General features: G+C 42.8%; 1 protein-coding gene across 1 annotated transcript in view; it reads left to right on the top strand.

Moving 5' to 3' along the window:
• The window catches only part of LOC309560957 (transketolase-like protein 2), a 31,917-nt gene extending 20,876 nt beyond the window's left edge, over positions 1–11,041 (top strand). The window contains exons 7-14 of the mRNA XM_082264656.1: positions 14–207; positions 2,240–2,404; positions 3,824–3,980; positions 6,454–6,584; positions 8,046–8,129; positions 8,222–8,318; positions 9,517–9,636; positions 10,796–11,041. Of these exons, the coding sequence (XP_082120782.1) occupies positions 14–207; positions 2,240–2,404; positions 3,824–3,980; positions 6,454–6,584; positions 8,046–8,129; positions 8,222–8,318; positions 9,517–9,636; positions 10,796–10,968 (1,121 nt within the window). The 3' untranslated portion in view covers positions 10,969–11,041. The remainder of the gene's footprint in view (positions 1–13; positions 208–2,239; positions 2,405–3,823; positions 3,981–6,453; positions 6,585–8,045; positions 8,130–8,221; positions 8,319–9,516; positions 9,637–10,795) is intronic.
• Positions 11,042–13,465: the final 2,424 nt, after the last annotated feature.

A 13,465-nucleotide genomic window follows, 5' to 3' on the forward strand; every position in this document is an offset into this window, starting at 1 on the left:
TGTTCCTCTCCAGGTGTTGAAAATCAAGATAACTGGCATGGAAAGCCTATGCCTAAAGACAAGGTGGAGTCCATTATTAATGAGATCCAGAATCAGACCCAGACCAATAAGAAACTGACTCCCTTAGCTCCCATCAAAGATGCTCCTGAGGTCAGCATTGACAACATTACAATGCCCACTCCTCCAAGTTACAAAGTTGGAGACAAGGTGAGTTTCATCTTTGTGTATTATCCGAGAAGTCCTATTTCCTATCTGAATGATGAGCAATGTACAGTCAGTCACATGTCTTACAGTTAAATGCTACCTGCAAAACTATGCAAGAAAAATAGATGCTGGATTTGGAGCTTAGTTTTGTGTGTTGCGCGCGCGCCCCCCCCCCCCCCCCCCCCCCCCCCCTCAGAAGTAAGTTGCTAGTGGGGCCCACCCTACTTGAAGATTTAGGTGAATGGAAAAGGGTGCCAAATGATCAGAAGTTTTTTAATGAAACTGAGTCCTTATCTGTTGATAGCCAAGTCAAAACCAATGGGAAAATTAGTCAACATATTTCAGGTGTCAAAGCATCCCTTCATCGGGTATCAAACTTGCTTGGTAAAAGCATTAGAAGCTTAGTATTAGCTATTACACGACTACACAGCCACTAGAATCCACTTGCTTACCTGTGTCTACTAAAGATTCTTGCCTGGAAGTAACCCTAAGGCTCTGTTCCATTTACGGAGCCGTGCTCAGTGGGGGATCGATCCGCTGAGCAGGCAGATGACGGCTCCGTCTCTGCTCTGTGTGCGGAGACGGAGGTGTCAGATCCCCGCTCTCCTCTATGGGGGAATTGGATGAGAACGGACAGCCTGTCCTTATCTGATCTGCCAGACAGATGGAAAATGGGGTTTCCATCCGTCTGGATTTGACGGACAGGATGTCAGTGGACATGTCTCCGCTGACATCCAATGCCCCATAGAGATGCATGGGGCATCTGTTCAGATCTGCCTGGAAATCTGACAGGCGGGTCTGAAGGGTCCGCAAGTGTGAAAGGGGCCTTAAGATTTTTTTCTCTGCTAATGTGACTTTACTATCAAGTCCAGTATAAGATATCTGCACTTTCAAGAGCACCAAGTGATCAATCGGGAGTCCAGATATCCTTTTATTCCTGATAGCAAAGTTAGAATCAGTAGATATTTTAATCTATCCCAACACATTTAAGGCCATAGTACAAGCTTGTTAAAAATTCTTTAAGAACCTTGTGGTATCCTCCAACAAAAACATTTTAGTAGACATAGTGGCTGTGTGCTTTAAAATAAGCAAGCTTGAGCCCTGATGAAGGGATGCTTTGGCCCCTGAAACACATTGGATATGTTTCCTACCGGTTGTAACTTTGTTATGAAACCTTAAGGATATATGGAGCTCTGTGCCCCCCCCCCCCTTTTTTTGATTCCTTCAATTTGCCTGCAAAACTGACTCATGGCAAGACCTATTGCACTGCATATGGTGTTTGGCTGCCGGTACTGGTTAGATTGCAGCTTGGTTGCAGTCAGAAGTTAAATGATCTGCATATAATTCTAGCTAACATAGGTCTGACGGCATAATGTGTACACAGTGCAGCAGCAACAATTAAACTCTAGACCAATTGGTATCTGGGTTCTTCATTACATTCTGAATGCCCTGAGTGGCTGCTGATGCCTCAAGCCCAACAGAGTGACACTCATGGTCCATGTACATTTTTTGTAAGATCCGGCTTCCCTTGCTCAGAGTGCTAAAGTTTGGCCAAAAGTATTGATCTTCATGCATGCTGGTGCCAATGTTAATGTTTTTAATATCTATTTTTAAGCTTTACAGTTGGGATCCATTCCTTTATGGTAGCCAATGCTCAGGGTCGGGATCCATTCCTTTATGGTAGCCAATGCTCAGGGTCGGGATCCATTCCTTTATGGTAGCCAATGCTCAGGGTCGGGATCCATTCCTTTATGGTAGCCAATGCTCAGGGTTGCGATCCATTCCTTTATGGTAGCCAATGCTCAGGGTTGCGATCCATTCCTTTATGGTAGCCAATGGTCAGGGTTGCGATCCATTCCTTTATGGTATCCAATGCTCAGGGTCAGGATCCATTCCTTTATGGTAGCCAATGCTCAGGGTCACGATGTCCTAAGTCCCTCACTAGTTATGATTTCTCTGTATTGGTAACATTGGCTTGAAGTGTGTCCTGCATGTTGAAATCCACTCCTGCATAACTCCTTTCCAACATTTTTAGATTGCAACACGTAAAGCTTATGGCCTGGCTCTTGCTAAACTTGGACATGCGAACAGCCGGGTTGTTGCCCTTGATGGGGACACCAAAAACTCCACCTTCTCTGAGATCTTCAAGAATGAGCATCCTGACCGCTTTATAGAGTGCTACATTGCTGAGCAGAATATGGTAAGACATTCATTATTTGGATGCATTGTCCTCATCGTAGCTGGACCTGAGTATCCTGTACTTGTTATAAATGTCTAATCGCATTGTTTAAAAATGACATTTAGTCTGTTCTGGGTTTTTTTTTAAATTGTATTACAAATTTTAGGCCAAAAAGCATGCTTTATACACCCGTGTGAAGTGTATGTGGAACTTGCTATGTTTGCACATTATGAGACTTGCTTGTCAAGCAAGAGCCCTCCAAGTCTGTGCTGTCGCCTCTCCAGCAGGTCCCGCACTCTTCCACCTTGTCCAGGTCTTCCATGTTCGCGCTCCTGCCTAGTCTGTCTTGTTTTCTGGCCATGCAGTAATGACATCACTCGCGAATGCATGCGGCAATTACTTCATCATGGCAGAGCGGGTGCTGTAAATGTGGGCTCAAATTGCATTACTACTGACAGAGGTGATATGACAGGAGACCGCTTGTGTGTGGTTTTTTTTTTTTTTTTTTTTTTTTTTTCCGTTTGCCGCAAAAAAAAAAAAAACTCAGTGGTGATCAAATGCCACCAAACGGAAAGCGTGAAAATGTATCTAAATTTAGTTTGGGTACAGCGTTGCATGGCCATACAATTGTCTGTTTTTTAAAGTACCGTAGCACAATGCAATGTCAAACTTTACAGCCTTAATATGCATGCCCCCTAGTGGTGAAATATAAGTAGGCTATATGGGGGTGTCATGAAAGATGCTGTGTTAGAATGTACCTATACCGAATTTTTCATTTTGGACACTCGGGAAGGATTAGAACCTGTCATGTTTTGGGTATAGATACTCGCCAATAAAATGTCTATCGAATCGTTGGAACAGTTTGTGCATATGGACAAGTTTGTGCATGGATATTGTTATGATCATACAATTGCAAAATGCTGGATGATATTGTGAAAACTTGCACACACCTAATCACAAGTATTGTCTAGATGTAGATGTGACCTGTATGTATGTAGTCTAGATGTGACCTGTATGTATGTAGTCTAGATGTGACCTGTATGTATGTAGTCTAGATGTGACGTGTGTATGTATGTATGTATGTATGTCCTAGATGTGACCAGTGTATAATAGAGCTTGGTAAGGGGAATAAGTCTACCATTTAGGATTTTATCTTGCCCATAAATGTTTGGCTTTTAAAAGTTGTATTGGCTTGATCCATCCTCCCTCCTGCACCTGAGCAGGGCTTGGCACTGGGCCCTGAGTATCAATAACCTGAGGTTCCAGCTTCTACTGATCATTATCTGGACATCTATTTGGAGGTACCCATGACCTTTTTTGGAGGCTAGACAAAAAAATAATCCAGATGTTAAAATACAGTAGCTGATTGGGTTGACCGTTTTTCAGAATGCTGAATTTGTGACAGTAATCGTGTTTGTTTTTTTTTTTTTTGTCTTACAGGTTAGTGTTGCAATGGGCTGCGCCACCCGCAATCGCACTGTTGCATTTGCCAGCACATTTGCTGCCTTCCTCTCCAGAGCATATGACCACATTCGTATGGGGGCCATTTCTCAATCCAATGTTAACCTGTGTGGCTCACACTGCGGAGTTTCTATTGGTGAGTTATCCTTCTAATTTACCACAATTTTTTTGCCTTGGGTATCTTGCCATAACTTGTTCACCATAATGGCATGTAAATAAAGCATTGCTGCAATTCAGCATTTTTCCTGAAGTGGTTTGGGCACCTGTAAAGACTGATCTCTTCCACATTGTTGTAAGTTTGACTCCTTATCCCTGCCATGTGCCCTGGGATTAGCTTTTTCTCCAAGGAAGCCCTGGGTGTCCAGAAGGGGCTTTAAGATGGGGAAATGGCAGGGAAAAAAATATTTACTGATCTCTGCTGAAGAACATGAAACCTAAACATTTTTGGTTACCTCCTGCACTTTTATGTGATGGGGACTTGTCATCCCCTTTTGATGGCAATAGTAAATCGGCCTGGTGCCTTCTGTGGAACACATGTAGCACCAAAAGGTTGGGCTTTAAAGTGATTTAAGTGTCGGGTTTTTTAGTAGACATGTTATACTTGCCTTCTCTGTGCAGTTGGTTTTGCACAGGGCAACCTGGATCCTCTTCTCGGGTCCCTTGTTGCTGCTCCTGGCCCTTCCCTCCTGTCAAGTGCCTCCACAGCAAGCGGCTTGCTATGGGGACACCTGAGCCGAGCTGCAGCTCCATGTCATTTCAGACACTGAGCTGCCGTTCAGTGCCCCCCCCCCCCCCCCATGGCCTCTTAGCCAGTAATAAAAATTCATATATTTACATATATAGCACATTTGTGATCTACATGGCCAATTGTATGCCATGTCATGGGATCATGGCTCAATGTGCAAACCTAAGAATTGGAGCTGCTACCCTTCATCAGACTGCAACAAGGACTCCTCTTTTCTTGGGGATCCTTGTGTGCTCCTGGTTTGTTCCATAGGCTTCCATTACCACAATTCCAGGGACAGACCTTTCTAGCCGCCCTCAATCTGTAGTACTGCATGTTTATTCTCTAGCCAATTTAAAATTGATGCATCTGCTCCTGAGGAAGTAAAGTAAATCCATGAAAATGTTGTGCCTTTTTGGATGCATTTGTCTTTAATAGACGGTGCTGGTTTTTTTTTTTTTTTCCAACACTTGTTAGTTCTGCAATTTTTTAATTGATCCCATGACATGGAATATAAATGGCTTACATCATATATCGCAATGTGCTAGTGTTAGGTAAATACATGATTTTTATTGCAGTGTATGCATGTGTACATACTGCATGTGTTACTTTAATATTCTTTCAGACAATATCATTTTATAGTGACTATTCAGCCTTGTACCATAGGGTTAATGTTAGTGACACTGTAGGGATTGGGAAGGATGCTGGGAATGGAAATCGGGAAGCAAGCAGGCAGCCTTGTAAATTTTATTTGCAGATACAGGGCACTGGGCAGGTCAGGGTTAATGTGGTAACATCAATTACTCAGTGACAGTCAGTCAGTGTCAGTGTGGACTCGATCAGATTATACAGTGACAGACAGTCTCTCATAGTGGTGGTGGTAGGAGCCTGGAAAGGAGCACAGCCGCATACATACATTACTCACTCGTGCACTGCAGCCCGCCCCACACATTCAGTGAGTCTTACTCTCCTCCCTAGTTTTTTTCAATGGCACATTCAGGAAGCCAATCACGCCGTGAGTAGCGGCACAGCGGAACCAATCAGGTGTGCAGGCACGCGTGATTGGTTCGCTGTGCAGCTAATCACGGCGTGATTGGCTCCCTGAATGTGCCATTGAACAAACTAGGGAGGAGAGTAAGACTCACTGAATGTGTGGGGCAGGCTGCAGTGCACGAGTGAGTAATGTATGTATGCTCACCGCTTAAGTGTCCCGGCTTCCCCTGCCTAACACAGAAGTCTGTGAGTCCTCCTCGGAGTCCCTTCCCCCTGCCTATGTAAATATCGTGACCTCGGCGATATGAATATCGCCTACGGCCACAGAACGATAGTCGATATCATATCGACTATCGTTCAGCCCTATTGTTCGGCACAAATTCATTCGGCCTTTTTACTTGGCCGAACACCGAAAGTGCTTTTTTTGCTATTTTCGGCCGAATAATGTTCGGTTGACGAACATTCGGTGCATCCCTAGTTTAAATGCTGGGGTATCTTCCTGACATTCTTTTGAACTGAAGTGGCTTGGTAAGCTATGAAACGCCTTTCAACATTACAGAACCAGTTGAATGTGACTAAATTCTAACTATGACCTTTCAGAGGTTTTAAGATCCTGCCCACATTTCGGCTATGGCCAGAATTTCTGCCAAAAAAAAATCTGCTTCATGGTTTGGGACAACTCGTGCAGCTCCCCAGCTTTACTATTTTGCAGTTTACAGGTTTCACGTTCTGTGAAAATGTGGCATTCATATATCCAGATTTTTTGTAAGCAGTGGGGTGGATGTTTTAAAGTTGCTTTGAGGGGATGAGGACTTTTTACATTCGAAAACTGAACTTCTGATGTGTAATTGTGCAACTTGGAATGAATACAAATGTCTTTTTGTACGGTCAGGTGAGGATGGTCCTTCTCAGATGGCTTTGGAGGATATTGCCATGTTCCGTGCTATCCCATCCTGTACAGTCTTCTATCCCAGTGATGGGGTTTCCACAGAATATGCAGTCACACTGGCTGCCAACACTCCAGTAAGTGTCATATTCAGTAATGCAGTATTATGCAAAGCCGATATTAAAATGGGTGTATGGTCTTCAGAATAAACTCCCCATGATGGGTTCTCTTATGGGGCAATGGTAATGGCTATGTGCGAGTGTCTGTGTTTTTGTTTTGTTTTTTTTTTCTCCAGCAATCTCAAAATAACTTTTCACAGCCAGCAGTGGTTCTGTGAATTAAATGGGTTTTCTTGGGTCTTACTCCCAACCTGAGGGATTCAATTAGGAGAGGCATGCATTCTTCTGGTTTAGTTTCAGTTTTGGGAGGGGGATCAGCTTCAAGCAGACCCCAGAAATGGCAGGAAGGGCAAGAGGGAGATGCAGATGCAGGATGATGGAAAGTCGGCTTGACAAGAACAGGCCGGATCAACCAGGTATTATACTCTATGGAAAAGGATAAATAACACAGGGTGACTTATTTGCACATAACGAATTGATTGAAGGAAGGAACCTAGCCTTGATCAAATGATTTAAGTCACTGTATAGCTATAATTGTTTAACACTTTGCAGAAGTAATTTAGGATTTTGAAATTTTAGTTAAACTAAATAAAGCTCTTTAAATTTGTTTTAAAAAGTGCCATGGGAAAGTATAGAATATGGTTCTGTTGGCTGCTCTCTCCAAAGAGTAAACTCTGGGAGACACCAACTTTAACAGTGGGGGGGGGGGGGGGAAGCAGCTGCCGGGGATTTGTTGTTCAACTGAGAGGCGGGGAGGAGATTGGCTTTACACACATTATGGAATGATGTAGAGAGGTAACTGGTGATGAGGCTTGTAATCTGACCACTATAATGGATTAGAAGCCATGATGAACATAATGCCCCGTACACACGTGCAGATTATCTGCAGACTTTTGTCTGCAGACTTACCTTTTCTATGTAGTGCAAGGGCCTGCCGGATTGCATACAAATTGAAAGTGTTTAGGTTTGACCTCACATTATATGGTTTTGGTAAGTCTGCAGATAATCTGCACGTGTGTATGGGGCATTAGTTTAAACAAGGGACCACAGAAGCTGGCAGGATCAACCAGGTATTGTACAACATAGAAAGGGACAGTTGGCATGACAAAGGCACTGTTATCTCATGCCTTAAAGGAACAGGGATGTTTGTGTGGGCTCCCATCTCGTGTATGTGTTTTTACAGCCATTTTAAGGCTCTGTTCACATTTGGTGTTTTTGGGATCTCATGATTCTGTGCGTGAGCCCAAACCTCACTATAATTGTAAAACACGTTTTGAGCGCCATGTGTTTTTGCAATTGGGAGTAGAATCGGTGATTCTGCCAGAGATCCCAAAATGCCAATTATAAGGTCACCCGATCTGTCAGCCATGTCTTTGTCTAGAACTGCAGCTTGCTGGATAAAACCATTGTTTTAATTCCTTGTGTGTAATAAGCTTTGCTTCAGGCATATTCTAATCGGCTTTCATTTTTACATTTTAGGGCATATGTTTTATTAGAACCAGCAGACCAGATACTGCGATCATCTACTCTCCCGAGGAAAAGTTTGAAATTGGACAAGCAAAGGTAATGAGGCATAAGATGGCTTTGATGCCCTCTAATTTTAGTAAGTGTGTGAAAGAGACATTTTCTCCCTTAACGTTGCTATTGTCTTAAAGGTTGTACGTCAGAGCGATTCAGACAGGGTGACAGTGATCGGGGCGGGTGTCACATTGCATGAGGCACTGGCAGCTGCAGATGAGCTTGCCAAACAAGGTCAGTCCGTCTTCTATGTGCTAAGATTGCTTTTTAATTGCAGCCTTTGCCACCATCAGTAATTCTATGCATGGGGAGATTAGCATTAATTGAGCGAGCTCTAGATCTACACTAGACATCATCCACTGTATGAGTACATGCCAGCAATCTTGTATACAAATGCCAACTTGAATCTGTGGGAGTGCGCATGTTTATGTGCCCTGACTGATCGAACAGCCAGTGGTAGTAAAGCTACATAAACATACAGCTGCAGAGCAAACTCCTTTGCACAATTGAGCAGTGCTGGAGCACAGCTTAGCAGGGAATCCCTATACAAATGACGACTTGGGTCCCTTGAGCTGGATTTGTAATAGACCTGCCATTGCATTGATGAGCTTTTTTGCATCCTCTTTTTTCCAGTTTACTTGGGAAAGTGCAGGTTGGTGCATTGAAGATATGGGGGGGTGTGGGGTTCCTCTCAATAATGAGGACCATTCTAGTCTACATTTTATTTATTCTCAACTTTGGTATGGCTTTTAGATGTTGTTGACGGCAATCCTCACTTGGACTTGCCTGGTAGACTTGTAGTCAAAGGCGGCATTTATTTCTGCTCCAGATTAGTTTGGGGAAGTTCAGGAATTCAGGCTCCCTGTGTCCCGGTCATTTTTGCTAATAAAATCCTAATGTTAAAATACATCATTCTGTAAGACAAATATTGGCCTCCGTGAATAATTTTTATTTCCTCCTGAGTGCTACTCCTAATGCATGCTGCTGGTTTATTTTTTATTTTTTTTTTTGTGTGGGGAATGAAAACCATTTTAAGTTTCCCAAAATGGTGATGTTCAAGGCATGCAATAAATGTAAAACTGAGTTTGTATGCTCAGCAGAACTGTCTAGCCATGGCTGCTGTCAGAACTGATATGTGCAGCACCATGGAGATGAAGGCAATGGGGGGGGGTCATTGGTTCCACTTAAGTAATGGCTCCTGTCTAAATTGACCCGAGTATATGTATGAATGGGAGTTGGGGACCTTAGATTGGGAGCTCCTTAAGTGTAGGGGACCTTAGATTGGGAGCTCCTTAAGTGTAGGGGACCTTAGTAAATGTACAATATGTAAATTGAAAGCCATATATAGGTACTTGTCATCTGTTATGTAGTGTATTATGCTTTGCCCAAAGCCTCTAATGGTCTCATCTATTTTTTTTTTTTTTTTTAAAAGGCATCAATGTCCGAGTGATTGATCCATTCACCATTAAACCTCTGGATGCCGCTACCATTATATCCAGTGGCAGAGCTACAGGTGGTCATATCATTACTGTAGAGGATCATTACAAGGAAGGTAAGATCTCTGTACAGCTGGATTATGTGCCAGCTATGTTTGGGTTCAGTAGATGGAATATGGGACCTCCTGGGTTTTTTAGAATTGCCAAGAGCCCTGAAAGCCAAGTCAAACCAAAACTGGGATTGCCTAAATATTTTGGTGCAGAGGATCAAACTTGCTTGTCCTATATTTTCTGTTGTGCTCATTCCAAAGTACAGTCTCCTGTACCCTTAATTATTCTGCCAGTCTTGTGATCCAGTTGGCATAGATGAATAGATGCCGCCACATTCTCTGCCTAGGTTCTATTTCAGCTTTTACTTTTTATTTTTTTCCCCACTTGCCTTGTCATTGGATGGTCAATCTGCAACATGAGGCTTGCTTGTAGTCTGATCAAGTATATGACCCTGGAAATTGCAGTGTAGAAAAAAAACAGTTGTGGTCCAATGCTGGGGAATCTTAAGAATGTTTAAAATGCACAAGTGGACCAAGCTCATGTTTAAACACATTTTGTACAAGAAACAAAGGGCATTTATTTATTTTTAGAGGAGCCTGCAACGTATTGCACCCGTTATCATTGAATGGTGGGTGCAGTGTCTGGTATCTGGAACACTTTCTCCAGCTCTCTGCCTTTATCTCTGTACAGGCTTTCAGTAGCTGAGCTGGTGGAAGTGTTGATGGGACTATGGGCGCTCTACTTGAGCCTTGATGTGGCAGACAGGACTTGTAGTTCTTTCAGATGTTTGTCCCCCCCCCCCCCCTCGCCCATACATTGCCACAAGAGGTGGGTGGTGTAAGGGTGCAGGGGGAACATTTGCACCATGTTGCAAGAGGTGAACTTGGCCTTCAGAGCAATTAATCTGAAATGGTTTATGAAGCGGCTTAATGATTTCAAGTCCTTGAAGTTAACCCTTTGTTTCATGGAGATTGTCTGCCTGTTTATGGCCATCCTTGCTGCAAGACCTGCTTGCACTAAACATGGATTGCATTGTAAACTCAGTTCATTTTAATTTGACTTGCAACGATCTATAGCTATAGTTTGGGAACACTTTGTATTTGGCAGGGACAAGCAGCAGAAGGGGATAAATAGTGGCTGAAGCTGTCTAGTTGTAAATGACCTTTTTAATGGTGAACTTATTTAACTTTTTTTTTTTTTTTTTTTTTTTTTTTCCCTCTCCAGGGGGCATCGGGGATGCAGTGGCCTCAGCCTTGGCCGGAGAGCCCGGATTCATAGTCCAAAGTCTGGCAGTCAAAGGAGTTCCTCGTAGTGGAAAGCCTACAGAGTTGTTAGAAATGTTCGGCATCAGTTCCAAGTGCATTGTTGAAGCAGTAAAGTCCACCTTTGCAAATTAATGAAGCTAGTAGTGCTACAGAATGTTGCCAGTAGAAAAGTAGATCAGCTGATTAGTTTGTTGAAGGAAACCTGTACAGGAAACCTGTACAGAAAATTACAAAGGCTGTCATTACAGACCTTCAGAAAATACTAACTGCCTGGCTGTTGTGTTAAGCCAAATGGCTACTGACAGTAAAAATGCAAATGAGGTCAAAGCTTCCAACAGACATACTAGTCGCTGACTCTAAAGTACTAAAGGAGAGGCATAATGGACAGCTACCATTTTTAGAAGGGCAGGATGGCAGTAGCAGCCTTCATACTATTACAGGTTACTATTAGCATAGTTTTGATGCCATGTTTACTAGGCTCTTAACATTACCATTTCTGTTCTACTACCTCAGTGTGACCATAACGGTGTACTGACCTGACCACACCAACGGTTCATTCCATGATTTGTCTTCTGTTTCCACCTCTGAGCACTTAATAAAGACTCATCTGTTATGTTAAGCTGCAGAAAACTGGTCTGGTTCTTGAATTGTATAACTCATAGCCTGCTGTTCCAGCAAATATGTGGGGTGGGAAATGGATAGAGCCTTAACATTTTTATGGCTGACGGTTTATAGAACTGTCACCAAGATTTTGGGTCCAAAGGCTCCTTTAATGGTCAAAGTGTGTGTGTGTGTAAAGGAAAAAACCCTACAGACCAAAAACAGTGGGGTTACATAGTTAGTCAGGTTGAAAAAAGACACAAGTTCAACCAAAACAATTAAACAGTATTGAAAACGCAACCATACAATCCCATATACACAATCATATACCCGCTGTTGATCCAAAGGAAGGCGAAAATAAACCCCAGCAAAGCATGATCCAATTTACTACAGCAGGGGAAAAAAAATTCCTTCCTGATCCCCCGAGAGCCAATCGGATATTCCCTGGATCAACTTTAGGCAGTTGATTTACTAAAGGCAAATGCACTTGCTCCATAGCTTAGTATGTGGGGGCAAAGCTTCACGGAGTGTTTGCAATCACATGCAAAGAAAACAAAACTGCATTTTTTGCTTGCACAGGAGTTAATGGAAAGCGACTGCTTCCTCTCGAATCTAGAGCAACTACAATTGCAGTGCAAAGTGGGGTTGTTACTCTAAAACTGGAGAGTGCAAAATCTGCTGAAGCTGTGCATGTTTACCAATCCACTTCTAACTTCAGCATGTTCAGTTAAGCTTTGACAAAAACCTGGAAGCTGGCTGGTTTCGATGCAGAGCTGCACCAGATTTTGCACATCCTAGTTTTGGTAAAAAAAATCAGTATAGTTTGCCTTTTAGTAAATAAACCTCTGTTATGAAAACATCACTTATGTACTGTTGAAGGGGATCCCTCCATTAATGGGGATCAATTCCAACACCCAAAACCCTCATTCTATCAGAACTAAAGGTAACTTATTTTTTTTTCTGGGGGCGGGGGGTGGTTAGTGTAAGGGAGGAATGGAGAAAAGTTGTTCCAAGTTGTCATAGTAGACCAGAAAACCACCTGACGCGTGTCCAGAAAAATCTCAGTTGTCGAGCCTTCTGCGTGGCAAAGAATTCCAAAGCTGGTACACAAACCTTACTAGTGGATGGAATCTTTTCTGGGTTGATCTTGAGAATTGGTGCTTATTCAAGAAGTCCCCCAATGCTCACTGATGTATCAATCTGAATCTGTTAGAGTTGAGGGGGAAAGCCAGAAGAAATTACCAAGGTTGGTAAAGGGGGGCCTCTGTCCTCAATTCACTTTCTGTCCTATAGCCAAAACTGGGTGGGAGGAAATCCATTCCATGCTGGTCACCAGAACTAGTGTCCCCATTTGAAAGATTTTGTCTCTTGCTTTTCCAGGGACAACCCAAATGTTTTTAAATGGGCAACAGGACAATTGGAGGGTGAACCTCCCTAGCGGGGATGCAGATCTCCACTTTATCCAAAACTAAAAAGCCTTCCTTTTTTACAGGTACGGTGCCTTGAAAGTATTTATACCCCCCTTGATGTTCCACATTGTCAGGTTACAACCAAAAATGTATTTTATTGGGATTTTGTGATGGACCAAAGGCCAAGAGGCACATTTGTGATGTGGAATGAAATTGTTTTCCACACTTTTGTTAAAAAAATAATGTGAAGTGTGGCATGCATTTGTGTTCAGCCCCACTTACGCAATACTGTGTAAAACTACCTTTCACTGCAAGTCTTTTTGGGATGTCTCTACCGGCTTTGCACATCTAGAGACCTTTTTTTTGCCCATTCTTTGCAAAATAGCTCCAGCTCTGTACAGATTGGATGGAGAGCATCTGTTTAACAAATTTCAAGTCTTATTTTTCACGTCTTGCCACAGATTCTCAATTGGGTTTAGGTCTGGGCAAAACACATGAATATGCTTTAATCTAAACTATTTAATTGTAGCTCTGGCTATGTTTTGGGTCATTGTCCTGCTTGAAGGTGAACCGCCACCCAAGTCTTTTGCAGACTCTAACAAGTTTTCTTCTAAGATTGC

Source organism: Pelophylax lessonae, assembly GCF_965119305.1.
Source record: "Pelophylax lessonae genome assembly, chromosome: 7".
Lineage (NCBI taxonomy): Eukaryota > Metazoa > Chordata > Amphibia > Anura > Ranidae > Pelophylax > Pelophylax lessonae.